The sequence below is a fragment of the Panthera tigris genome, chromosome C1, assembly GCF_018350195.1.
Source record: "Panthera tigris isolate Pti1 chromosome C1, P.tigris_Pti1_mat1.1, whole genome shotgun sequence".
Classification (NCBI taxonomy): Eukaryota; Metazoa; Chordata; class Mammalia; order Carnivora; family Felidae; genus Panthera; species Panthera tigris.
Window position 1 is genome coordinate 93,142,573 of NC_056667.1, and position 27,524 is coordinate 93,170,096.

At 52.8% G+C, this 27,524-nt stretch overlaps 1 protein-coding gene across 1 annotated transcript in view; it reads left to right on the plus strand.

Moving 5' to 3' along the window:
- The window catches only part of SLC6A17 (solute carrier family 6 member 17), a 128,437-nt gene that overhangs the window by 71,173 nt on the left and 29,740 nt on the right, over positions 1-27,524 (plus strand). The window contains exon 3 of the mRNA XM_042998153.1: positions 23,238-23,610. Within this exon, the coding sequence (XP_042854087.1) occupies positions 23,325-23,610 (286 nt within the window). The 5' untranslated portion in view covers positions 23,238-23,324. The remainder of the gene's footprint in view (positions 1-23,237; positions 23,611-27,524) is intronic.

Below are 27,524 nucleotides of genomic sequence, written 5' to 3' on the forward strand. Positions count from 1 at the left end.
GGGCTGGGGGTCGGTGGCCTCCTCCCCACATGGGCCTCTCTGTGGGCTGCTTGGGCTTTCTCACAGAATGGTAGGTTCTGAGAGCAGGCATCCCAAGAGAGAATGGAAGCTACCATTTCCTTATGGCCTGGGTCGAGATACACATGACTTCCTTCTCTTGTTCAGGCATCACAGATCAGATTCCGAGGGAGGAGATACGGGTATCACTTCTTGAAAAGAGCATTCAAAGAATGCTGGGACCATTTTTAAAAACATCCACCCTGGAAAAAACTCTAATAACTGTGCCGTTCAGAACAAAAGAGAGATCATAGTTTAGCATCTGTGTGTGTTTAAGATATTCAGAAACACAAACAATTGAAGTGAATTACAATTTGGGCTGTTTCTCTGTGTCCTGGAAAAGGCCACGGCCAACACTTCCTCCTACGTCTTACTACTTTATGATCCTGGGGGTAGTGTTCCTTGGATTCATGTAGTGAGAAATAAAAATTAAGGGCATTACTTCAGTGTCTTTCTTTTCAGGAAGACGCGCTTGGGTGGAAGAGGAAAATCTGGGGAGGGGAGCTTCGCCAGGAAAAGTATCTCCTTTTCTGCGCAGGACCAGTATTGAGAAGAGTGGGTTAGGTCTTGTGTTGGTCCCTGCCAGATTTGACAGGAATGCCCAGCCTGTAAGCTTTGACTGGGCACTTACTGTGTGTAAGTCCGGTGTGCGAGGGGGTGGTGGGGGAAGTGAGGCATGGAGAGTTGAAAAGGAAGAGGTCCCTGCCTTTTATGTAGCCACACTCCAATTTGAGAGGCCAGCATAGATACGTGAAGGGAAACCTACATTATATGGCCCTAAATGTCAAGATTGAGAGGGAGGATGGACCTCACCATTTGACTTGGACACCAAGGCTGAGTTTGTCTGTGAGTAAGCCGGGGATACTAATAGTCTCATCTGGTAATATAATACTAGGTACTTGAAATATCTGTCTATAGGCCTGGCAAGGAAGAATCTGTTTTCTAGATGTTCAGAAGGGAGACAGTCACTGAGCGCTGGAGGGGTCAGGAAGACTTCCTGGTGGAAGCCTTCCTTCCCCTCTCCATGTTGGGGCCTTCAGTCAGGGACACCTTCCAGGCTTCATCTTCTTGCACTGCAAGGCAGATGTTGACAGTGTGGACTGCCTTTTCCTTCTGGAAACGCTTTCTTCTGTGACACACACAGTCCTCTCACCTCTTGAGTCTTCCTCTCTGTCTTCTCTCCTGATCATTCCTGCTCTTCCTGCCCCACGGAAGCAGGCCCGGCACCCCAAGTTCTGCTCTCCCGACTGTCTTCTACACACTTCTTCTGGGGGGGGGGCATCCTTCCCCTCTGCTTAGCACCCTCTTCTGCTCATGATTTCCAGGTCTGTGTCTCCAGCTCTCTCTCTCTCTCGGACTTTACACCCATATTTCTAGCCACACTTTATTCTTTCAGCCAATCTTTATGGACAGTCCGTTCTGTGGTAAAGACGGACGTGGTCTCTCCCCTCGTGGAGCTCACCCATCATCCAGGGAGACCATTCCCCGGCATCCAGTCACACCATTGAGCAGCTAATTACAAATCATGACAGGGCTACAAAGGAGAAGAAATGTCCACCTGGGAGGTTGACTGAATTCTTCATGGTCAGGAGAGCCATGAAGAATTAGGGTTTGAGGTGAATTGGGTGGGCGAGCAGGGAGCGAAGGAAGAGGAGGAGGGACTGAGAGGCTCTCTGGCAGAGAGGGCATATGGCTGAAGTCCAAGTTCGGAAGGAGTGGGTGCGCATAGGAGGGCCAAGAGAAGGTCAGAGCAGGCAGTGGGTTGCAGGGAAGGCCATGGGGGAGGGTGTGAAACAAGGCTAGGGCTGAGGAAGGGCCTGAAAGAATGTGTTGAAGGTGTAGGCCAAACGCTGCAAGCTTGAGAAGGCTGTGATCATATCTGGACTTCTAAAAGATCACGGTGGTGCTGCTGTTGTACGGAGAAAGGCAGCAAGACTGCAGTCGGAATCAGGAGTTGACGGTGAGGGTCCAGGTGAGTGATTATTCTGGTGTGGATAAGCATGATGGCAGCAGAATGAAAGAGAAGTGGCCAGATTCTAGAGGTACTTAGGAGATGAAATCTCCAGGATTTAATGACAGATTTCACGAAACAGTGATAAAGAGGAGGTCTCAAGGGTGATTGTTGGGTTTCTGGCTGGCTCAACTATTCACGGAGCCAGGGAGCACTGGAGGAGGAGCGAGAAGCAAATTATGGAATGTTTACAGGGTAGAACTTCGAATGTTGAATTTATTTCTTGCAATCTGTGCTGGAAGTGACTCCAAGGGGGTCAAGTAGAAAGATAGAGTAGGAGGTTGCGTATATGGAGCTCAGAAGGGTGTCCGGAAAGGAGATGTAAAGGTGGGAGCCAGTGGACTGGGAGATGGTCTCAGAGAGACGTACAGAGGGTGAAAAGGCTAGAGCTCTGGGAGGTCCAGCATTTAAAGGTCAGCAGGGAAAACCAAGCGGTGACCAGAAGGGTAAGAGGAAAACCAGGGAGTGTGGCACCTGTGAAGAGAGTTCTAGAAAGAAGTCTTGAGAGGGCAACCAAGACAAGTATCACAGAGAGGTCAGGGAGATGAGGACTGGAGACTGCTCTGTGGATTTAGTGACATAGAGGTCACTTGTGACCCTAGCGAGAGAGAGCCCCGTTGGCAGCATGATGAACAGAGGTGGGTTGAGGAGCGAGTGGGGAGTGAAGGAATGGAAGCAGGGTGTGTGGAAGAAAACGAGAAGGTGAGGATGAGAGCTTTAGTGACTTTGTGAAAGGAAGATGCCTGCTAAGAAGGATCCAGTAGAAAGGAAATGGTTGATAAGACAGGAGAGAAGGAATAACCCACAGTGATTGAGGTTCTCAAGGAGGCTGGGGCCAGGGGACCCAGTGGACTGGGGACTGATCGCAGGGAACAGGAAAGACTCTCCCCTGCTATGTCAGAAAGGAGGAGGAGAGAGCAGGTGCAAATGTAAGTGCAGATGGGGGCAGGTCTACTTAACCTCAGTGGAAAACCCAGAGGGCTTCCAACTGGCTGGGGGTGGGGGGGGCAGCAGGGTGGGTGTTTAGGAGAGCGGAGAAGGTGGGAGTGGCGTCCATCAGACCTGAGAAGTAAGTTGACCGGAGAATCATAGGAAGCTTGTTGTACTGCATGAGAGCCCATTTGAGGTTGGTAACCATGAAAGCAGAGGGACACTCATGTGCCCCATGGTGTTTTTCTCTAGAGAACTTTGCATAGAGAAACCAAGTATTGCGTTTATTCAAGGTTGGGGTTTTACTGGGTAAATGTGATACAAGGGCAGAGGAGCAAGGACATCTCCTGGTTATTGTCTTGATATCCCGCAGACACTTTATTTTCATATATCCCAAATCCATGATCTCGTTACCTTCTTCCTACTGCTCCCCAGATCTGTCCCTCTTTTGAGATCCCCATCCTGGTTAATAATAATACAATTATCTAATAATACCACTAATAGCAATCATTTATAAAGCACACGTATCAGATATAATACCAGATATTTTTAAAAATCCTCTCGGGGCGCCTGGGTGGCTCAGTCGGTTAAGCGACTGACTTCGGCTCAGGTCATGATCTCGCGGTCCGTGAGTTCGAGCCCCGCGTCGGGCTCTGTGCTGACAGCTCAGAGCCTGGAGCCCGTTTCAGATTCTGTGTCTCCCTCTCTCTGACCCTCCCCCATTCATGCTCTGTCTTTCTCTGTCTCAAAAATAAATAAACATTAAAAAAAATTAAAAAAAAATAAAAATCCTCTCACCTGGTCAGCATAACAACCTTATGGGATATGTATTATTCATTTTACAGATGTGGAAACTGAGGCTCAGAGGCATTACGTCACTTGCTCAAGGTCTCTAGTAAACGGCAATCAGAATGAAAGAAAACAGGTCTATAAGGCTCCAAAGCCCTACCCTTTCCCATGAGCACACCACCGGCGAGCTCCCCTACCCTGAAACCACCCATCTCTGACCCCATCCTTCTCTCACATCCCCCACCAGGTCAGCCATCACATTCTGTTTGTTCACCTCTGGCATGGCTCCTGTATCATTTGCTACTTCCTGCCACGCCCCTTCACCCCACTCCATGTTGCTGGATGGGTCCACCTCAATGTAAGCTCCATGAGGATAAGGATCTTTATCTGTCCTGTTTTCTGTGGCATCCTCGGGGCCTAGAACAGTGCCAGGTAAACACTATCTAACACTCAGTAGCTGTTGAGTGAAAAGATAGATGCCCATTGGGAGATAAATCTCCATGGGTGTCTCACATTTCTGCAAGTCTTGTGGGCAGAGGCACTGATGGCTTTTTGTTCCAGACTATCTTTTTGAGGATATTTGCATAGTGAGCAGCTTTGGAAGACAGTCTCCCTCAGTGGAGGACAGGTTTGTTTGCTGTCTAAGATAATAATGTCTCTCTCCAGGGCAAAGGTTGGCAAATTTGCATGCAGTCCATTATAAAGGATTGGGGTTCCTAAACTTAGAATTCTTCAGAGTGTGCAGGAGCACCCAGAATCAGCCCCACGTCCTTCCCATGGGACTTGGGGGTCAAGGGAAACTGATTTGAAAGTGCAGCTCGCACTGCCTGCTGCGCTATGGGTGATAAAATCCTTTGTCTCCGGCCCGGGAGTCTCATGTCTTCTGCCAGCATCCATGAAACCATGGCACCATGAAACCATGAAACCCTCCTTGCTCTGCAAGGGTAAAATCTCAGAGTCTTCACAGTTCATGGCACAGTGCTATCGCCTGTCAATAGGATAACTGAGAAACAGCCCCCACCTCCGCCACCCCCTCCCAAACACTGCCTCTAATGCTAAGATCCCCTAGAGCAGAGAGGATTCATCCCAGACTCCCCACACAGCCCTCCAAGGCCCAGGAGGGTAGCTCCCACCTCCCTAACCTCACCCCTGTTGCTCCACCCCTCCAGCTCAAGCAGTCACCGCCTGCACACTTCTCCACTCTCTGCTAGCTTTGCTCTTGTCGTGCTCTCCCGTCCACAAGAGCCAACCTTCTCCCCTTGCATCTGTTGAAGTCCTATCCACCCTCTGAGGCCAGGATCCCAGCTCACATCCTTAAGGCCTGCCCAGAACCCAGTCAGAATTTTCCTCTCCCTTCATAGCCCCCCCACTCTCCCCATCTTGTAGAGTTCCTCAGTCCTTTGGGCTGGAATTGTGGCTATCAAGGTAAACTCCACTCTGCCGGTTCCAGAGGCGCGGCCCGCAGTTTGGCGATCTTCTCAACCCCTGCTGCCCACAGCATACAGTAGGAGGTCAACAGAGGAGTACTGTAGTGAAGTTGAACTGCACAGGGAATGGTCTTGCAAGATGGTAGGATGGAAGGACGGTGGAGTGGAAAAGGAATTGCAAGTAGGGGAAGAGTGAGCAAAGGCACGGGGGTGGAGGTGGCTACAGCAGGGGAGTAAGCACTTTGGGTGAAGCCGAATTCATGAAGGAGGGCCAAAGAGCTGCACCTGGTAGGGTGACGAAATGGGTCCCAGGATTCCAGAGATCCTTGGCCATTGGGGCCCCATTCGTCTGATAATGGAAGCCCCCCTGATGAAGCCCCAGGGTCTGGGTGTCCTGGGGAGGGGCCTCAAGAGGCCGCTCCTGGGCTAGCCCCTCTCCCTCTCCCTGCCCACCCCCTCCGCCTGCGTCGTCGGCCATCAGAGCCTCGCTTGCGGCCCCAGAGCCTCGCACTGACGCGGGCCCGAGCGTGAGTCAAGCCTGCGTCACGGCGCCCCGCCGCCAGGGTGGCCTTTCGGAAAGCGAGGGAACAGTGCGCGCTGCGCTCCGCCCAGCTCCGTTCCGCTCCGCAGAGCCGGCGCGGCCGGGGAGCGGGGAGGGCGACACTCGGCGCTGGCGCCTGCAGCCCCCACGCGCTCCCTCCGCCACGGAACCTGGGTCCCAGGGCTGCTCCCCAGAGAGGCTCGAGCGCGCCGCGGGCGGGATCTGAGTCGGAACCGGCGGCGAGGGAGGGAGCGAGGAGCGAGCAGAGTCGCGTGCGCGGACGCGCGGCTCCGGGTCCCCTCCCAGCCCCGGCCGGTGCCCGCCGCCGCCAGACTCGGGCTGCCCGCGGGAGGGGCTGTGAGCCGGCGACCCGTCGGGGACCGCAGCTGCTCGGCCGGAGTGCAGGGGGTCGAGTCCGCGCGACGGCTCACGCGGGACAGGTGAGTCTCGGGCCGCGCCCTGCCTGGCTGTACCCGGCCAGCCACCGCAACTTTAGCTGTTCTGGCCCCGCCCCAGCCTGGAAGGCCTAAGGACAGAGGTGCGAGGCGGCGCTGCCCGGTGCCCGCCCGGCCCTGCGCGGGCCCCGGGCTCCTCCCGCCGCTCCAGCCGCCGTTGCCTGGCGACGAAGCCCCGGGGCCCGCGCTCCTCGGGCGCATCGGGGGTGCCCAGCTCCGCGCTCATGGGTTCACCAACGGGCTCCAGCTTCCAGGGCTCAGGAGGGCCCAAGAACTCCGGAGGTAATCCGGCAGAGGTGCAGAGGCAAGCGCCCGCGGAGGACCGGGCGGGAGGCCCGGCCGGTTTGGCCGCCCGGAGCTGCGCGCCCAGAGCGCAGTTCCCGCGGGGAGGCTCTTGCGCGGCCGGAGACCCCAGCCTCAGCCGCTCGGCTTCAGGCCCATGACCTTGACAGTAACATTGGCAGGAGTAGCGGAGCGCTGACGCCCGAGATGAATATTTAATTCCGAGTCCGGGAGCTGGACCTCGCTGAATTCGGAGCTAGCGGGGGACCCATCTTCCCTCGAGGGAAGCGCATCTGGGAAGCGAATGGCTGAGATGGGGGACCTGCGCGGGGTGCAGGTCTGGAGAGGGCGCCGTCTCGGGAGAGGCCTCAGCCACATTTATACCTGTGCAACCAACGTCCTCCCAAGCTATGCTCACGGTAGTCCGGGGAGGGCCGCTCCCCCAGGGGCGCGGCTGCCGTGGAAGGAAGACTGGTGTTATCTTTTTAAAGGCCAAACAGCCCTTCGGAAATCCTGAGGCCAGTCACTTGAGGGGGCCCAGTGGCTGTCAAGTGGCGTTAAAAAAAAATGTTTTTGTTTTGTTTTTATTTATTTTTTAAAATTTCATTCCTCTTTCCTTCTTTGAGAAATTTGTAACGGATCCTTCAGATTAGGGAATTTCTAACCAGAAATACCTTTGGGGCAATTCAGCTGTGAAAGGGAGGCAGGTGGATCGGGCTGGGAAGACAGGGTCGTGGTATAGAGAAGGAAGATTTTTCTGAGGGCACTGCCCTTGTTAACAGGAACTTCCAGGAACTGAGAAAATCCTGTAACGGCTCAAAAAAAAAATCAACCAAAACTTTAGTTCGAGCCTAACTGTAAGGCTGTCCTGTACATACTGATTGATGTCTGGAGAACAAGGTCAGAGTGTGTTGAGGTTCATGGTGAAGAATTGCTGTATTTCATGCTGTGCTTACATTACCCCATGGTCCAGCCAGGTGGACCCATCACCCAGGCAGGAGGAAGGGCTTCGAGGTCACACCCGATTGTCCTTGGCTGTGGCCCATCCGTTGGGACCATCAGAGGTCTCAGCTCCCATGCTGGCTTTTTCTCCAACCAAGCAGCTGTGGCTAAGTAGGTGGTGAGTCTCAGCAAATCCCTGCAGCTCAGCCTGGAGAGTGACTCAGTGCAGGAGGCAAATCGTGCCCACCAGCTCTGATTGGAGTGAGTTCGTTTGGCCTGAGTCACACAGAGTTGTGTGTCAGCTGTTTGTGAGCTGAATGGAGTTCTTTACCAGGGCTTGTAAGCAGCGATGGCCAGGGCTCCCGGAGTTTCGGGGCCACTGACTAGAGGTAGGCAGGTCCTCAGAGTGAGCCAAGCAAAACTCAGGCACTGGGCAGGTGTCCTAGAGCTCTGACCCCACAGGGAAGGCACACAGAGCCAGGTTGGGGTTGGGGGATTGGAGCAGGGGCCCAGGGGGAGGCTGTGTGCTTGTGGTCGGAAGTGGGCCCAGGGCTCTGCCAGGTGCCAGGGCGGGGTGACCTTGGGCAAGTCACTTTACGTCCGGGGCCTTGGTTTCCTCGGTCATAGAAGAGGGATGCCTGTGGTGCCTTTTCCTCAAGCTTATTTTGAGCCCAGTGCTGGACACGTGGCAGATGCTCTAAAATGTTAATTCCCCACCTCTTTCTTTATGGGCCTTAACCAGAGGTGGTTCTTTCTCTCCCTGCCCTTGTGCCTTGGTGTGAGAGGGGGTGTGGAGACAAGTGAAAGTGTCAGGGCTTCACATGTGCTTGCGAAGGACCCCTAATTCAGCTTCACGTTGACCTCTTCCCAACCTTCAGGTCTCCCCAGGACACGCTGAGTAAGAGCAGGGTCGTGGACCATGAAAGACTCTTAAATACAGAGAACAAACTGAGGGTTGATGGCGGGGGGTGTGGGGAGAGGGGAAAATGGGAGATGGGCATCGAGGAGGGCGCTTGTTGGGATGGGCACTGGGTGTTGTATGTGAGCGAAGAATCGGAAGAATCACCCAGAATCTACTCCTGAAACCAAGAGCACACTGTATACGATGTATGTTAGCTAACTTGACAATAAATTATATCTAAAAAAAAAAGAACAGAGTTATGAAGGGTGGGGTGGAGGTGGTGGACAGAGCTGTGCTGGGTCTGATGGGTGCCCTCAGCTGTCTCTGCAACAGCTCCAGGGCGAGACTCCAGCACAGGCCCTGACTCCTTAGAATTGTCCATGACCATGGCCTGGTCTCAAGTTGTGGCACTTGCCCGGTGGACTTTGGGGGCCCCTGCCATACGGCCAGATCTTGCCATCCTCCTCCCTCTTGTCCTATCCATCATGGAGTTGGAAGCTGCATGACAACCATCCTGGGGAGGTGAGGCTGGCCTTTCCTGGAGAGGAAAGGAGTGTGTCGCTTGCCTTCCCTGAGGGATCCTGGCCCCTTGCTGTCTCTTTCTGTAAGATGTCTAGGCTTGGTGCTGAGCTAAGATGTGTGTGCCTCAAGAGTGAAAGGCAATAATGGTGCAGCCAGAGAGGCCGTGCTGACCTAGGGGACTCCAGTCTACTACTGGCAGTGTGTGTGTGTGTGTGTGTGTGTGTGTGTGTGTGTGTGTGTGGTACATGCACCCTGGATTGATGCTCTCCCCACTGGACCTGGAAACAAATTTCAAAGATGATCGAGACAGAGATGAGAGGGTTCTTGAGAAGCAGGCTCCTACTGCCGGTGTGTCCCCCTTCTCTCGAGCTCCTTTCCGATCTAAGTTTGCTGCGGCAGGACAATTCATCATGAATCCCTTTACGGCTGTTAAGATAAGCAGCCACATAGTTTAAAGGGAAGGTGGATTTGGGCTTTTTTTCCTGGAAGCAGATCTGAGTTATCACTCACTCCTAGGCTGGGCTGCAAGAAGTTCTCACAGCCAAACATCTGGAGCACCAGGCAGGGAAAAGACTCTGTCACTCAGCCCCTACAAAGCCCTTGTGCATCACCCTCCCCCACCTAGCGTCCCAGACTGTGTTAGTGTGGGTCTGCGGATCTGTGTTAGTGTGCTACCCTAGAATCAGGCGGGTCAGTGACCTGTGGGGAAGCGCCTACTTTGTGTGCTTTTAGGAGGGGCCGGTGCAGTTCTGGATTCCAGGAGCTCATGCCATGCTTGGCAAACAGTGAGAATATCCAGGTTTTTACTGAGGCTTCTGTGTTGCACTAAGTGCTTTATTCGTATACCACCTCGTTTAATCTTTGCTACAATCCCAGGAGATGGATATTGCTCCCTGCAGTTTACAGATGTGGGACTTGAGGTTCAGAGAGGTTAAATCATTTGCTGAAGGTCACACCAGCAGTGAGTGGCAGTCTGAGAATTTGAACTCAGGTCTGGCAGATTCTTAACCACTTCACAGTAAGTTCTTAATAAATGTTTGCAGACCGCCTAGGCATTTATACCCAAATGAGGCTGTCTAAACCTGTGGGTCTAGTTATTTAAGCTAGTGCCCTGAGGAAGGGAGAAATGGGCCTCCACCAATGGGAATTTGGTGGAGAATGAACATACCTAAACTTCCAAGGTTTGGGAAATATGGTCTGTGGTGCCAGGGGAGCTGGGATCCAGCGGGAGATCCTAGGCTCCATCATGCTGCTTTATTGTCCTATCTTGTCTTGCCCCATCCCCACCCCTACCCCGACTCTACCACTCCTGACCTCATTCCTTAAAGTTTGTCCAAGTCAAGGGTTGGTGCTGGAAGCAGTGAGGGAAGAGTCAGAGCACAGTGGATGTCGCCCTGAGGATTTCCGCATCTGCAGAATCAAGGACGGTCAGTCGCTGGTGGGAGCTCTGGTGTGTCAGATTTCTCTGCTGGAGAGTGTGTGCCAGGGACTGGCAGCAGTTTCTGGTGAGGCCCCAGACTCCAGAGCAAAACTGCGAACACTCCAAGGTTATGCATGGCAGCCGCTGGCTGGCGTGGGCTGCTCGGAAGGACGCCGCTTGCTTCCTCATCTTGTCCCGTGGAGAGCCCACTCTCCTCACCCTTGGGGTTCTGCCACTGGAGTCTGGGGCTGTGCTGGGAAACTTGGCATCAGATTCTTCCTGCTTCTTCATCTATTTCTTCTCTGAGAAACCACCATCCCTGGCAGGACAGGCCCGTATTGTCCTAGCCTGCGTGGTATGTCCAAACGACCCTTGATCTTGGTGGGGAAGTTCTTGTAAGTGAGGGTGGATAACTGGAATGTAAGCATTGATGTTCCCCCACCCCCAGAGGACACAAAGGGTTTTCCCAGAAGCCCTGGCTCCACAGGCAGCCATTTTGTGGAGACAGAGTCCTTTGAAAAGTCCCCCCTCCCCCACCCCATGAGTTATTATTCAAGTTAAAACACTGTTCAACTATGGATACATCCAGTTGTTAAAAGAAATAGATATTCACCGTGCACAGAAAATTTACAGGTGAGCACATCAGCTCAGGTGCAAGATGGATTGCTGTACCCTATTGTTCTCATGTTCATGACCAGGTACATTTTGTTGGAGCATAATTCTGGGTCAGGGGAGTCCTGGGCAGCCTGAGTGTCTAACTTGGGAGTTGAGACTTAAAGTCCTATTTGCTCTGGGACCTCTTGTGGAGTGAGGGTGGGGCAGGCACGAACGGGAGGAAATAACGCCCCAGCTCCTGGGCCTTGGGGTCATCTCATCAGCTGCATTTGTGCCCCTGAGCTGCCTCTGTGCCTTCCAAGGCTACTCACAGTTCATTTGAAGATAACAAGTTGCCTCTCCGTGTACTCTGTCATTTCTAATTACTGGTTTAATGAGAATTTCCACTGGATTCTGTGCACCACTAATTTGCCACCTATTCTTTCACTTACAAATAGAATTCATTGGTCCACACCCCCAGATTCCTGCTGGTTGCATTTTCTCTTTAATTATAAGACTCCTGGGCTCCTGTGGTTTTAAATCCCACTCCAGGTCAGGAGTGCTGTTTGATAAAGCTACCTTTCAAGGGAAGTGAACAGTCACCTGCTGGAGCGGCTCCATCAGGTGCTGCCAGGTGAGTATCCAGTGGGGATGCGGACCTCCTCTTCCCTGGGGGGGTTGGAAGGGAAGGAGAGCAGGTGCAACCCAGCGCGGGCTTCCTGAATGGCCTGGTGGGCGCTGTCCACGGTCCTGGCACACCACCGAGACGACCTGCCTGCTAATAATTTGGGGACTCCTCTAGAGCAGCTGGAAGGAACCTCCTTGACCAGTCCCCCAACTTGCATTGTGACATTGGCTTTGGGAAAGGACCTGGCCAAATGAAGAAGCTCCTAACCTCAGGGAGAAATGGTGGTAGATGGACTCACCTCACTGTTGACTTGCTGAATGAGATTCGGGTATATCACTTTGCACCGTGTCATGGTACATTGGAAAACTTCCTAACCAGTGCCGCAGATGGGTAGCGTGGGGCCCAGAAATAACGATGCCTCTATTCCTTGGAGTTGCCTGGAATGGCCTAGGGTGCCGGGACCACTTACCCCAGTGTGCCATGTCAGTGTTCTCTTCTCCATGTGTCATGATGTACAAAAGATTGGAAAGCACTAGAATATCAGAAAGAAAATGGGCTACAGAGCTCAGAGGCCCACAGTTTGAATCTCCACTCTTTCACTTCATGGCAGGATAATTTTGTACCTGATAGTTTTCTTCCCTCAGCCTGGGTTTCTTTGTAAAATGAGAATTACATTTTTATCCCAAGTTGTTGGGGGTATAAATAACATATGTAAGCATAGCAGGTTTTCAAAAATACTTGCTCCCTTCACTGCGATCGGCTGTCCTGTGACCTGTTCCTAGTAGGGGCACTTTTCTGCCCACCTCTCCACAAAGCTACACTGAGGGTTGATGAGGAAAGAGCCACAAACCCTTCTCATTCCCAGGAAAGAGACATCATGTTGGGACTGTAATTAAGGGTTTCTGATCACTATTCCTTCAAGTGCCCTTCAGCAGTCTGGTGGGTAATACAGGTAATTGGACACCCTTGGTTCCCTCTGTCTCTCTCTCTGAGGCAAGACAAAGTAGTGGCTTTAAGAAAATCCAGGTCCGGGGCGCCTAGCTGGCTCAGTCCGTTGAGCGTCCGACTTCGGCTCAGGTCATGGTCTCGAAGTTCATGAGTTCAAGCCCCGCATCAGGCTCTGTGCTAACAAATAGCTCAGAGCCTGGAGCCTGCTTCAGATGCTGTATCTCTTTCTCTCTCTCTCCCCCTCCCCCGTACATGCTCTGCCTATCTCTGTCTCTCAAAAATAAATAAATGCTAAAAAAATTTTTTTAATAAAAAAAGTTTTTTTAATTAAAAAAAAAAAACAGAAAAAAGGGGCGCCTGGGTGGCGCAGTCGGTTAAGCGTCCAACTTCAGCTCAGGTCACCATCTCGCGGTCCGTGAGTTCGAGCCCCGTGTCGGGCTCTGGGCTGTTGGCTCAGAGCCTGGAGCCTGCTTCCGATTCTGTGTCTCCTTCTCTCTCTGCCCCTCCCCCCTTCATGCTCTGTCTCTCTCTGTCTCAAAAATAAATAAACATTAAAAAAAAAAAACAGAAAAGAAAATCCAGGTCAGAGAATTTGGACAGATACTGTGAGGACCCATCTGTTACCACCATGGGCCTCTCATGAATGAGGAAAGTAGGTAGTGAGGCTTCCGCTCCTTGCTCCTGGAATTTTATTTTAACACGTGATTTTAAAAAAACTTTTGTCTTTTTCCAAATTGGGACAGTCCCATAGGTTGTCTACCTGTCGGGGACCTGGCATGCTCTCCAGCACTCTGGGGCTCTATGTTTCCCTCTGTCTCTAAAACCTAAACCTCACCCACCGCCCCGGGCTCAGGTCACCATCCCCTCTTACCTACCCTCCCTGTGTCTTCACTTGTCCTTCAGTCATCTTTTTAAAAACAGTTGAGTCACATCACTCTCCTGCTTGAAAACATGAAACGGCTCCCTATTAGCCTTGAAAGGAAACCCAGTCCTTTCCATGCTCTGCAAGCCCTGCCTACTCTGGAGTCTAGCTATCCTCCTGAAGGCACTTCCCATTCTTCCCTTGCTTAGGATGCCCTAGGCCCAGGTCCTTCTTTCTAGCCCTCCTACTCACCAAACCGGCTGCCTCAGGGCCTTTGCACTTCCTGTTCGCTCTGCCCTGAATGCTTTCTCAGGATATTCACATGGCCCATTCTCACCCTCCATCAGGTCTTTATCAGAGTGTGCCCTCCTAGTCCCTCTACATATTGTAGCACCCCTGTCTCACTCCGTCCCCTCACATTCAATATTACATATTTATGTGATATGTTTATATATACTGGAGATATATGTCTATACATATGGCACTAATTATATATTTGTCTGTTTTTAAATTTATTTATCTATCCTGGGAGAGACAGAGAGAGTGTAAGTGGGGAAGAGGCAGAGAGAGACAGAGAGAGAGAGACAGAGAGAGAGACTGACTTTCAAGCAGGCTCCATGTCGCCAGCGCAGAGCCCAACACAGGTCTCAAACCCACGAAACCATGAGATCATGACCTGAGCCAAAACCAGGAGTTGGATGCTTAACCAACTGAGCCACTCAGGTGCCCCATATCTGTCTGATTTTTGTCACTTTACCCTAGAATATAAATCCCACAGGGGATGGGCACTGCTTGCTCTGTTCTCTGCTGTGCTAGAACAGGGTCTGACACATAGTTAGTGTTCAATAAATATTGGTTGAAGGAAGTAAAGGAAGCAGGAAATCAGTTGGAGCACCAGCACCCCCTCCAGCCCCCCGCGTCCTCGGGCACCCACATGCTTGTCGTACTCTGGTGCCAGGGCACCGCAGGACAGTGGGCAGCTGTGCCCCTAGGCTTGGCCACACCCACTTTCCCCATGTGCTCACGTGAAGGGGCAGCTGGTGTCAGCTCACGGTATGCCGCCTGCATCATCTCATCTTGTCCTCATGACCAAGAGGCCCTCACCTTTGGGGACTTCTCCATCTTTTCAGGTCCAGAAGCCAAGACCCTGAGATTCTGTGTTCTTTCCTGAAGACTCACAGCTAGTAAGTGGCAGCAGGACTCAAACCAGACCTCCCTGCCTCCAAAACCCATCTTTCTGTGATAGTGTTGTGGTTTAGAGTCAGATCCCAGAGTCAGACTGTGCTGGTGTGGACCCAGGGCCTCCAGTTTTTGACTTGTGCCTGTGGACCTGTCGCTTTGCTTCACCAGTTCCAAGATGCATTTTTTTTTTTTTTTTTTTTTTTTTTGCACACCATCACATCTTCAATTCAGGACACAATGTACAGTCAGTGGCATCTCAAAATGGCTGTTGATCAGGTGGCAGTGGTGACCTGGTTGGGTGAAAACCTTCCATTGAGCCTCTCCGGTAAGTTCAAGAAAGCACCAGCATCGCAGGGCCAGTGGTTCAATGAAATCAGCAACCAATCCCGCTGAGCCTCTCCTTCTTCATCTGTAAGATAGCAGTAAGTGTGGTGCCAAACTCATACGGTTATGGGCAGGGTTTAAGGAGATAATGACCGCTCCACACAGTGGCTGCTACAGAGCCAGCCCTCAAGAAGGATCCCTGTGTTGTTGTTTGTTGTTGCTGCTGCTGCTGCTGCTGTTAATGATGACACCCCTCCCCCCCACTGCCTTCAGAAGTTCCCTTAGCACCTAAGTTCTGGCACAAGGTTAATGCATCTGTGGGGTGGTCATGGCACTGCTCTTCTTCCACAGCGACTAGGCATGCCTTTCCCCCTCCCATGAAATGGTAAAACTGAACCAAAAGATTTTGTTTGCACTGGCCCCACCCACGTATTCCAGTGCCAGTTCCTCCCCCTCTGGACCATCTGCCCCTTTTCCTGCTTCCCTTCCTCCTTGACTAAGAAAACAAAATACCAACTGCAGAGAGCACGCTCGGCAAATGTAACAGGAAGGTGAGACGGGCCACAGAAGGTTCTACTGGCTCCTCTGCCTGAGCTGCTGTTTGCAATGGTCCCACCAGCCTCGTGGAACACTCCGTGCCGAGACGGTGCCCATCCGGTGTGTACCTCTCTAAGGTGAAGGCAGACCCTGTCTACAAAGTGGAGAGAGTGAGGCACAAATAGTGGATCCTTTAGAAGAGGCAGAAAGTCAGCGAATGACGGCCAGACTTCTTAGCTTACCTTTGCTTTACACTGCCACGTGGGGCGTCTTTGGGACATCGTGTGTTTTGGGGATGGGAATATTGCACCAGAAAATAGGAAAGTTTTGAAGCTGGGGAATTATGTCAGGTTCTGGAAAATTGGGGGAATTCAGAATGCACCTGTCATTCATGCACTCATTCACTTCCTTCATATCACATTCACTGAGCACGTACAATAGTAATACATGAGGATTTGGTCTACAACAAATCTGTGAAATGGAGTCAGAAATTCCTGTTCTGTTTATTTGACTTCCCAAGAATCTTTTCTTTCTCTTGCTATCCATGTGGTAACCAGATGCAGTTGGTAGGTAAGCACTGTTCCCTATTGTACAGATGATTACAGAACAGAAAGCTGGATTCCGAGTCCCAGGGTCCTCCCCACATGGGCTTCTGGGCTGCACTTCATTCATACCCCCCCACCCACGTCCCCCCCACCCCCCGCTCCCATAGCTGGGGCACGCAGGCATCTAGTAGGTTTAAATGTGACTCAGTCAAGTGTGTTAGCTTTTTGCCCTTGCTGCTGTTTCAAAGGTGAAGGCAGTGGTTAGGATTTCAACATAGGAAGCAGGTTGCTCTTAGAGGGTGGGGTGGCAGGAGCCCTGGAACATCTGCAGGCGTCCTATTCCGCCCTGTGTGTGCCAGGCACCGGCTGGGCTGGGGGCAGTTGCGGGTGGACGCAAAGCTGGATATGCTTTGGTTCCTGCCTTCAGGGAGCTCCCTGTTTAGAGGATGCATCGGGGGTGTGCACAAAGAGTTATACTAGAAAGCCAAATAGTCAAAGCGTGGGAGAGTATTACAAGTTGCGTGCCGAGAGGGGAAAGAAAGGAGCATTACTTTTCACTTACAGCATCACAGAACGTGCCACAGAGGCAAGGTGGATCTTGAGCTGCACCTTCAAGGTCATTCAGTGAAAGTATAGCTAACCCCTCTGAGCCTTTGGTTCTTCATCTGTAAAATGGGAATAAGTGTGGTTCCCTTCAAGGGAAGCTTCAGGAGGCAGACACCGGGGAGGGTTTTCTGCACAGGGGCCCGGCAGAGAAGTGGCAGCTGAGGCTGGGGAATGGAGAAGTGGCAAATGTCTCTGGCAAGGGCCGTGGGCTCTCTCCCGTGGAAGTGGGGCGACGTGGTATTTCAGGAAGCTATCTTTGAAGGCCTGGAGGACAGTGAGCCTGCTGCAGGCATCGAACTGAGAAAAGGGCTGAACCAGAGCACAGGGGGTGGGAGAGAGGACGGGCTCAAACATACTGACGGGGCTCTGTGCCCTCGGCATGGAGGGGGAGGGAAGGAGGGGTCCAAATGGTGCTGGCCAAGAAAAACCAGGAGAGCAGCCATCACCAAGGCCTGTCAGGAGCAGTTTGCCCCAGGTGACTGCCAGGAGGTTTCAATAAAACAATTAAAAATAATTTGTAGGACAATTTGTATCTCTGATAACAGTCGACCTGCTTTAGGCTCAGCTGAAGCCCAGAGGCTCCGAGGTAATTAGGAGAATTGTTTGGGCCACCACGGCTTGTCACATGGAAATCAGGAAGCTGTCTAGTTGTGTGAGAGTCAGAGAGACCCCGACCTTGCTTCCTTCTTACCTCTGATCAGCCTAGAGTTAGTTGGACCCTGGCTTTATGGCTGGGGCCACTGGGTGTCCTCCCACTGCTCCCTGCTCCTGGGGGCTCTTCCCAGCTCTCTGTTGTAGAGGTTTGCATTTAAGAATGTGCAGTATTGTCCCCAGAGCCGCGAGATCCAACAGTGGCAAAATACGGCACTCCCCGTGGGGCTGAGGGAAGCAGGGCCCTGGGGTGGGGGGGGGGTCTATCGTCATCTCTGCCGCCTGCTTTCCCAAAGATGGTGGCCTCACCACCCAGTCCCCCCAGGGGGTCTGGCTTGGAAAAGAAGTGATTCCCTGGGGTTCGTCCCCGGAGTTACTGGTACAACCCTCCCGAACGAGAGAGACTGTGACCCCAAGAGGCGGGTGCTCAGGGGGCTGACTGGACACCGTGTTCCAGAAGGCCCCCACCTGGGGATGCTTGGAGCGGAGGGGCGGGGCCTGGCCCCAGTCACAGGGTGAGCGCCCTCCCCTCACCCCTGAGGTGATGGCCGAGTGCCACGCTTTGAAACTTGTGGTGGAGCCGTCAGCCCTCCGGCAGGGGATATTTTTACCTGTCTGCCTCCTAGTCGCACAATTTTTTTTTTTCTTTTTAAGGCGCTTCACTCCCTGGGTGCTGCTTTTCTCACGCGAGCTTCTGAGCTGCAGGCTGCATCGGTTGCTAAGTGACAGGTCTGGCCCCAAGGGCTCTCTCAACTCTCGAGCCCCCCTGCATTGTGCTTTGAGTAATTGAGGCGGCCCTTCAGTGCCTCAGAGCTCCATCATCTGACGCGCTGCTCCTGGAATCAGCTTCACAGCCCACCCCAGCTCCCGAGCAGGGGCAAAATTGGAGTAAGGCTGGCTGGCTGTCACAGCATCCCCACGACACCCCAGCGAGCTCTCAACTGGCAGAGGTGGTAAGACACACAGGCCGAAGGGCCAGTGTCAGCTGCCCTGGGCGGGTCACGCCTTCCTCGCACCCCTGTGCAGGAGGGATGCCCCCTGGATACAGACAGGCTGCGAAGGGCCTCGGAGATCATGAAGACCAACCCATTTTACACATGGGGAAACTGAGGCCTAGAGAGGTCAGGGCAATGGTGTCCGCTTGCATGGTTGGTTGGTGGGTGGTCGGGACCAGCACCTGGCCGGCCTCCTGATACCTGGATCACGGCTGGCTCCAAGCCCCGTAAAGTCAGGGGTAGAGAGGAATCCGCCCCTCCTGGATCCTTCTCTGACCCTGGTGCTGGTCCCAGGTAATGCCTCAGGGTTGTCGGCCGGGTACACGCTGGGTTCCCACGCCCTGGTCTGCAAGCTGACCTTTCACCAGCCCAGGGCCTCCAAGGGAACTGGGGGTTGCAGGAAAGGATGATCCACACCACTGGTGCTGTGTCCTCTTTAAACCATGGAGGCAGCAGAGGTGCGAGGAGACTTGGGACTGCCAGCCATGTGATGTGAGTCAGGTGCTGTCCTGCCCTGGGGCGCAGCTGCCTCACCCGCTTCCCGGGCTGGCTGTGAATCCAGTGAGATGACAAGGAGAGGCAACATTTATGAGCACTTGCTGGGCTCCTGCGTGGTTCTGAGACCTGTGCGACCTGTTCTGTCCACAACGTTGTGAGGTGGGAAATGCTGTCCTCCTTTGATGGCTGAGGAGATGCAGCTCTGTGGCCTTAAGAAACCTGCGAGGCCAGGCAGCGGGTAAGCAGGGAGCTGGGATTCGAACCCGTGCAGTCTGGCTTCTGAGCAGTGTCACCACCCCATCCCGTGCCAGGAGACGGAGTGCAAAATGTTTGCAAGTGGTTTCAAACCATAACACATATGAGCTACAGCGCGACTAATAATATTGCTAGACTTTACTGCGAGGCCATGTTTTTTTATTAGTAATAATGTTGCTGATCTTTAGACCCAAGACCAGGCCTTTACCTGCTTCTCTTTGACACCAGGTGAGGTGGGTGGGCTGGGCTTTGTGGAGTGCAGGGCCTCAGGGTGGTGCCAGCTCTTGGTAACAAAAACCGGCATTTCTGAGGTGGTGGTGTTGGAAAACGCTTCTCTCCATCTCCACCCCACTTCTGCCACAAACCGACTCTGGCTTTTGGCATTTATGTGACCAAACATAAATGGAGGGGGGGTTACATATTTTTAAATGAAAAACAAAAAACAAAAAAGCAAACGATGCAAGGCTTCCCAGGAGCAGGGTCCTTCCTGGTGCCAGGCCCTGTGCTGGGCACTTTGGATGTGTCTGCTCATTGAGTCCCCAGGGCAGCCCTCCCTTGGAGGGGACAGCTGTCATTATGTAGACCCTTTGCACCCCCCCCCCCAGAGGCCCGACGCCTGCATAATTAAAGCGAAGTGGCTGCCCACCTCTCTCAGAGCACCAGCCAGAGTCCTTACAGTCGGTTGTGGTGGTGGAGGACAGGGGCTTTGAAGACAGGCAGGCCAGGGGTTGAGCGTTTCCATTTATTCATTCACTCACTCACTCGACATCTGTTTCCTGAGTGCCTCTGCTTGAATGTCCCCTCCTCAGGGATGCCTTTCTGGACCATAAAATAACAGCCCTTCAGTTTGCAACACCCCCTCCCCCACCCCATGTTATTTGCCTTTATGTCACGTATCACCACTGGCCTTTATATGTTTGTTTCTTTCTTTAGTATCTGGCCCTTCCACAGGAAATATAAACTCCACGAGGGGAAACATTTTGCTTATTTTGTTCACTGCTCTATCCCTGAAACCTAGAACAGAGCCTGGCACAGAGAAGGCACTCGGTAAATGGATGTCAAGTGAGTGAGGGAATGAACGAATGAATGAAAGAAATGGGAGATCTCAGACCCAGGTCCATCTGATTGCGAAGCCCCTGCCCTCACCACCACTGTCTTCGTCCTGTTTCCCACCTCCCTGCTGAGTGTGACCCAGTGGCTTTGGGCAATTGGCTTCCTCTCTGGGCCTCAGTGTCCTCATACATGGAATGGGAATATTGCTAGGGCCCCTCAAGCTTTAATATTCTAAGTGTCAGACACTTTTGTCACCTGAGCGTGTTCCTGGGCACAGAAGGTTCTAGTCATGATTGCAGCCCAGGCCAGTGCCTCCGCTTGTAAATTTGCACTTTTCGTCCTGCAAACCTGACGGCACAGGGGGCCTTCTGGCACGCATCTTGGGAAGAAGGAAGAAGCTCCCATCGTGCCTGTGGTTTCTGTGATGCTGCTGTGGCTTTACCAGAATGTGCCGGTTTTGTCCTTGAGTCCTCCTCGTCTGAATGACGCTCTTCCCTCCTGCAGAACTTTCTCCTGTTGGTGACGAGAGCTGCCACTCTCTAGGCTATTTTTGGGAAAGCATGTTCTCCAGTTGGTCAGCGTCAGGATAAATTCTGCATGCTTGCGGGAATCCCCTTTGGTTTTCTCCAGTTGTGGGATGATGAGCAGTAAATCGTACTTAATGCATCGCGGACTGTTCTCATCAAATTCCACGGCAGGCAGAATACCTGGAGACAGGCTCTGAGCTGGCACCCTGGTAACTGCAGTCTCCAGACGGACCCCAACCCTTCTCCCCAGTTCTAGTTTTTACTTTTTAATTTTTTTAAGTGTTTATTTTTGAGAGAGAGACAGCAAGTCGAGAGGGGGTGGAGGACAGAGGATCTGAAGCAGGCTCCGTGCTGACAGCAGAGAGCCCGATGTGGGCTCAGACTCCTAAACCATGAGATTATGACCTGAGCTGAAATCCAGAGTTGGACGCTTAACCCACTGAGCCACCCAGGTGCCCCCCACCCGCCCTCCTATTCTAGTTTTTAATAACAACTCTTGTTTAAGGGGCACCTGGATAGCTCTGTGGGTTAAGTGTCTGACTCTGGATTTTGGCTCAGGTCATGATCTCACAGTTTGTGAGTTCAAGCCCTGCATCGGGCTCCATGCTGGCAGCGTGGAGGCTGCTTGGGATTCTTTCTCTCTCTGCCTCTCTCTCTCTCTCTCTCTCTCTCTCTCTTTCTCTCTCTCTCTCTCAAACTGCCATTGCCTGTGCTTAGGTTTTCTCCATTTGAGTGCCCTGGGGACAGGGATCTGCTGACCGGGGAAGGGGAAAGGGCTCATCCTGGCAGTCCAGACAAGAACAAAAGCCTCCCCATTGCATAACTCCTAGGGGCACCATTCCCTTAGGTCGTGTGGGCAGGAGGAGGAGGGCTGAAAGGTCCCCAGACACACACTCCCTCCAGGACACAGTGGAATGTTTGGCTGGCCCAATGTGAAGTGGAGTCCCAACAGAGAGCTGTGTTTCTTATAGGGAATTCTGAGCTCTTTTTGGCAGGCTGGTTCTGTCTCGGTCACTGCAAAGCCCAACACCTCGACCGTTCCTGGAGTGGAAGGGGGAGTCACCAAAGACTCACGGTTTCCTTTCAGGGAGTTGTCACCTGCTGCTGTGGTCCATGGCCTGGCCCAGGGAGGACTGGCTAACCACACAGACCAGCGTGGACAGTCCCCATCTGTCGGGTGTCCTAGCTTCACTACACGTGTAACAGGATCCGGCTGGCCAGGTTCCCTTGAAGTTTGGGGCTTTACTGGAGTCAGCCAGGAGGTCCGTGTCAAGCTTCTGCTGCACGGTGCCGTTGCCCGCGCTGTTCCGATGGTGCAGACCAGGACAGACTTCCAGAGGTGGCTCTTTCCCCTAGTAAAGTGATTACCGAGCCGGGTAATTTACATCCCTAGAAAGACACAGGGCAACTGCAGGCCGGGGTGTACGTGTGTTTAATTTTAAATCCTCCAACCTCCCCTTAACGAGGAGGTGCTTTGAAACACAGCAGCATGTTGATATCCTTCAAAGGGCTCATTTCCTTGGTGCTTTATTTCTTTAAGGGAAAGCCTGAGAGACGGATGGGGAATGGCAGGAGCAGGGGAGGGTTTGCCTCCCCCGCTCGCATCGTGCAGACATTATCTGCTGTAAAACTGTCACCGGAGGATAGAGAACTGGCTCTTGGCTGCAGTGGCCCTCAGATAATGTCAGTGCTGAGCGATGACCCAGCATTTGTTGGCACTAAGCAAACACCTCTAGGGCTTTAGTGCCAGAATCCTTAGCAGAACCTGGTCAGCGCTCCTGCCTGGGGAATGAAGGTCCGGATGTGGGGCTGGTGTTCAGGGTCCCCATGGTGAGAGCTCTAACCTTTTGGGTTTTTTTGTTTTGTTTATGTTTTATTGTTTTCTTGTTGTTTGTTTTCTGTTTTTGTTTTGCAAGCATTAATGTCCCTTTTAATCACTAAGGGTTCTGTAAAAATACAGAGAATGGTTTGGTAGGTCTGGGGTGGGCCTGGCATTCTGCATTTCTTTTCTTTTTTTTTTTTAAGTTTTCTTTTATTCATTTTTGAGAGAGAGAGAGCGCACAAGGGAGAGGCAGCGAAGGAGGGTGAGAGAGAGAATCCCAAGCAGGTTCCACACCATCAGCACAGAGTCCAGTGCGGGGCTAGAATCCACGAACCATGAGGTCACAACCCGGGCAGAAACCCAGAGCCGGACGCTTAATCAGCTGAGCCACCCGGGTGCCCTCTGCATTTCTAACAAGCTCCCTGTGATGCTGCTGCCCATGCGCTGTATTTTGAACAGAAAGACCCCAGAGAAGGCAGACACTGGTTTCCCAGGGTCCCACCAGATGGTTTGGTACATAGCTAGAGCTCAGGAGGGCTAGGACTTGGCCACAAACCTGCACCACCTGGGAGGAGAGGGCTGTGGGGGCCTCCGAAGGGCCTTGAACACTTCAGGATATGCGGTTACGAAACGGGGCAGTGGCATCATGGATGCCCCTTTATTTGGGTTTGGTGGGTGGGTTGGCCCCTCCTACCCCATTAGGTTTACCTTTCAGGCATGCTCAGGCAGGGCCTGTGAGAAAACGGAGTCTGCAGACTTTGAGCCCCTCGGTGGGTACCCCTTGACAGGGAGAAAGACAAACGCAACATTCCAGGCCAATCACAGCCCAGCCTCCAAGTATGTGTCCGGAGTGATGGCGGATCTGGGTCCGCTGGGGCTCCCCACCTCTCTGGGGTGGTCAGCTGATCCTCCCCTGCTCACCTGGTCTCACAGGTCCCTGGATGAGAAGGAGCTGACAGCAGCTGAGCCCCACCTTCTCTGAGTGCCGGGGAGCGGGGCTACGTGGCCCAGGCGTCACCAATGCCTAAGAACAGCAAGGTGACCCAGCGTGAGCACAGCAGTGAGCATGTCACGGAGTCGGTGGCTGACCTGCTGGCCCTCGAGGAGCCCGTGGACTACAAGCAGAGCATCCTGAATGTGGCAGGTGAGGCTGGCGGCAAGCAGAAGGCGGCAGAGGAGGAGCTGGACGCGGAGGACCGGCCAGCCTGGAACAGCAAGCTGCAGTACATCCTGGCCCAGATCGGCTTCTCCGTGGGCCTGGGCAACATCTGGAGGTTCCCCTACCTGTGCCAGAAAAATGGAGGCGGTAAGAGGCAGCCCTGCCTACCCCAGGGGGGCCTTGCAAATGGGCCGGGCTGAGGGGTGGAAAGGGACGCCCCTTTGCTGATGCAGAATTGGAGCCCTCATAGGGTGGGGCTCGGGAGTCCAGGGGAAGGCTCCCCAGAAATAGCTAATGGTTAATAGCTACCAAGAGGCTGTCAGGCATGATGATGATAAGAACGTGGGCTCTGGCCCGGGACTGCCTGGGCACAAACCCCAGTGCAGCCAGCCGGCATTGCAGCCCTGTGCAAGTTGCTTGATCTCTCTGTGCCTCTCTGTCATCATCTGTAAAATGGGAATAATAGTAGATCCTGCCTTACAGCACAGTTGGGAGGATTCGGTGAGCCTTATGTGTGGAATGCTTAACACCGTTATCTGACGCATGGTAAAGAGCAACTGTTGGCCATGATACTTAAAGGCTTAGCAGGTGCCAGGCACTGCTTAGCACTTACTGGATATTAGGCCAAAATGCATGAAACTGCTGATATTTAAGTGTCTGGGACCAACCAAAGCACCAATTTCATACAGTTCAGCCATCGAATCCCCCTACTCCCTGTGTGAGGAAGGAGTTACTATCCTCATGGTAGAGACTGCAAAATTGAGGCACAGAGAGGTTAGGTATCTCGCTCAAGGTCACACAGCTAGTGATAAAGTAAGGATTCTAACCAGAACAGCTTGGCCCCCAGAGTCTGAGCATACCTGCTGCCTCCCAGGTAGGAGGGGGCCTCGCACTGCCCCCGAGTTTTACTCCGCCTACAGGATCTTGCCCCTGGAATCAAACCCCTTCTACTAACCACTTCTAGCCACCCGGGTGGGTAGCAGCCCCTGGGCCCTTATCCTCTGGCCCATCTGAGGCAGGCTGGAATGTTTCAAAGGTAATTTATTTTGAAACCAGGGGAAAACTAACAGAAAATAAACACAGAAAAACCTAGCAGGCTGAAAACAAGGACATTTACAAGCTCAGACATCTGGTCCTGGGAAAGTGATTGGAGCCAGCAGAGAGCCCTTGTGCCTCCTAGTCCCTGTGGCCTGGGACTGCCACACTCCAGCCTGATGGGTGGCCACAGCTTTGTAGGCATTCTCACCTGACTCCTTTTCTCTCTGCTCTGTGGGACTCTGGCCATGTAGCCTCTCCCAGAGATGCAGCCCCATTCAGGGATGCTCCCTCCTCTGCAGAACACTCTCTCGTCCAGAGGCCGAGCCTGGCTGGAGACTTCCCTTCTTTCCAATTTCTGTTGAAGGGTGGGAAGTGAGCATGCCCCCTCGAGTCGGTGTAACTGAGGCCAGAGGCTTTTATCTTGCCACTATGGCACCGTTTATTCACTGTATGCTCTCCATGCTTTGAAAGGTCTTCCCCCCACCTCTAATAAATCAATAAATAGCTACCAATTAGAGCTTTTCGCCTATATGGCGTGGCCAGACTCAGGTCACTGAGTTGATATAACTCTCAGGATTTTGAGCTCCCCATGACTCATTCCTGCCCCCATCCTTCCTCGCTCTCTGATTCCTAGAGTCCCTTTCTATCTCTGCCTTTGACTCCAGTATTCTACGGGGTTTATGATAAGTCATCTTAAATATTTTTTGGAAGGAGATAAATTATCATGTTTCACATACAGGAAAGAGACAACTATTCGGTCCAAGAGTGGAAGCTCTGTGGTTCCGAGCCGTGAAGGATCCAGTCCAATTTTGCTTAAATCTGGGTGGGAACTCTGGAACTCTGCTTAGCGCGACTAGATGCTGACCGTTTCTTTATTCTGTGTCCTCTTAGTTTGCTTTTTTTTTTTTTTCCCTGTTTATCTTTATGAAAAGAGGCAAATGTTCATCAAGTGCTTACTAAGGGGTAAGGAAGTCACTGAATCCTTGAAACAGCCCTGTGCCATAGGGGTAGAGTTGAAGCATGTGAAATGACCATTTTTATAAGTCAAAAATGGTCAGAGATCAGCAGTTTCATGTGGTTCTACCTAATGTTATTATCCTTTTTTAGGCAGAGGACAAAACAGTGGTGTAGAGAGATCAAGTAATTGGTCCAGAGTCACACAGCTAGTAAGTGGCAGAGCCAGGATTCAAGTCCAGGGGGTCTGCCCCCCCCAGATCTCAGCCCCTACTTAGTACGCATCTCAACAGTCTGAGACCAAGGTGGCGCTTCAAAGCCCAGAAATAACCTCAGGGTGTGCCGGAAGCAAGACCTAGAATATAGACCAGGACAGAGACTGGAGAGATCCAGAAGGCCTCAGAGATCACACAATCTACCTTCCTAGAGCCATGTTCTGTGGAACTTCTAACACCGTGCACAGCACTCCTGGCTGTTCAGGCTGACGACCTGAAGCTCCCGAACGTCCCTGAAACGTCAAAGGAGATCAATCTAGTTGTGCCTCCAGGTTGTATTTTCTAAGGTGGTAGAGGGTGCATTTCCAAATGATCTCAGCAAAGGTTGATAAGAAAAGTACCTCTGCCTAACCAGCAATTCTCACCCAGCCCCCAGCCCCCGAGCGCTGCGCGTGGCTAGGCCGTGGCGTGGTCAGGAGAATTGCAGCCAAGTCAGTGCCCTGGGCCTGGCGCAGGCGACCGGCCCGAGGGACAGGTGGCGGGTTTCCAGGGACCGGTCTCTGCTGTGGGGCCGCTCTTTGGACAGCACGGATGTGGAGGCTTTCCCTGGTTCTTTGGGGCAGAGGAGAGAAGCATCCCCAGAGGATGCCAGCCTGCTCTTCTGATACCCCGAAACCCATCTTTCTGCACATCTTGCGCCACCCAAGGGTATGTGGGTGAAATACAAAACTAGGGAGGCTGTGTCCCTGTGCTTTTCTGCATGTCACTTCTCTCCTCTCTCATTTCCCCGAACCCCGGACCAGGAGACAGAACCGCGAGTCCTTCGGGCCCACCCTCTTTTCAGGCTGCTTGCTAGCGACACGTGGAATTTACGTGTACGTGTGACTGTATGCGTGTGGATGTTTAATGAATCAGATGCTGTTGTGTAAGGTTTGGTGGGTAAGTCCTCCCCTGGAGGACTTTCCTGATGAGTTCTGTCTGACCCCTCCCTCAGCATGCGTGTGCTCGTTTGGCTCTGTGTGACTGGTCCGTGTGTGTGTGTGTGTGTGTGTGTGTGTGTGTGTACACGTGCTGACATTGCTCGTGTGAACCTGAGGGTCTTGCCTTCCAGACTGTGAGCTCTCCTGGGATAGCGGCTGTGCCTTCTTTCACCCAAGTACCCACCCCCCGCACCCCGCACATGCCAAGTGCATGGTAGGCCTACAGTCAACAGCTGACTGTTGCCGAGCGCTGGGTCTTGTGCCCAAGAGACGCCTGATCCCCCCGGGTTCTTTGGCAGATCGCACACATACGGATGTCATGTTATGGGGGCCAGAGCCATGTGGCTGGGGGTCTTCTGGATGCTCCAAGCTGGCAAGGCTTGGTCTGGGGGTGCTGGGTGGCCCTCATGGCACTGGTGACGGGGGCTGTGTGACAGCATTGCTAACAGGACTGGGTTGCTGGCACATCTCTCAGCAGGGATCGCTCATCTGTGTCCAGACACGATTTTAATTCTCCTGCTAACTGCCCTGTCACTTGGAATTGAGATTGTGTCTGCAGTGAGGCCAGGGACAGTGAGTTTAATTTCTCATCTGGAATCTTTATCAAGATCCATCCTGTCTATCCATTATGATCCTCTCGGCCGTGCTTTTCTGAACTGCTAATTTCTCCCTCGTTCCTCCCAATTAGCTGTAGATTAATGGTGATGCTGGTCAGACCCTCTCTCCCTGGAGAGCTTCCAAAAGCTCCGCTTCCCTGGAGCTACCCGGTCTGCTGTGTCAGCATCTGCTTCAGATGCAGGGAGGGCTGTGCCCCAGGGCTGTGCCTCTGGGGGACGAGGAAGCAGGGTCCACTCCATCTGGGGCTGCTTCTCTG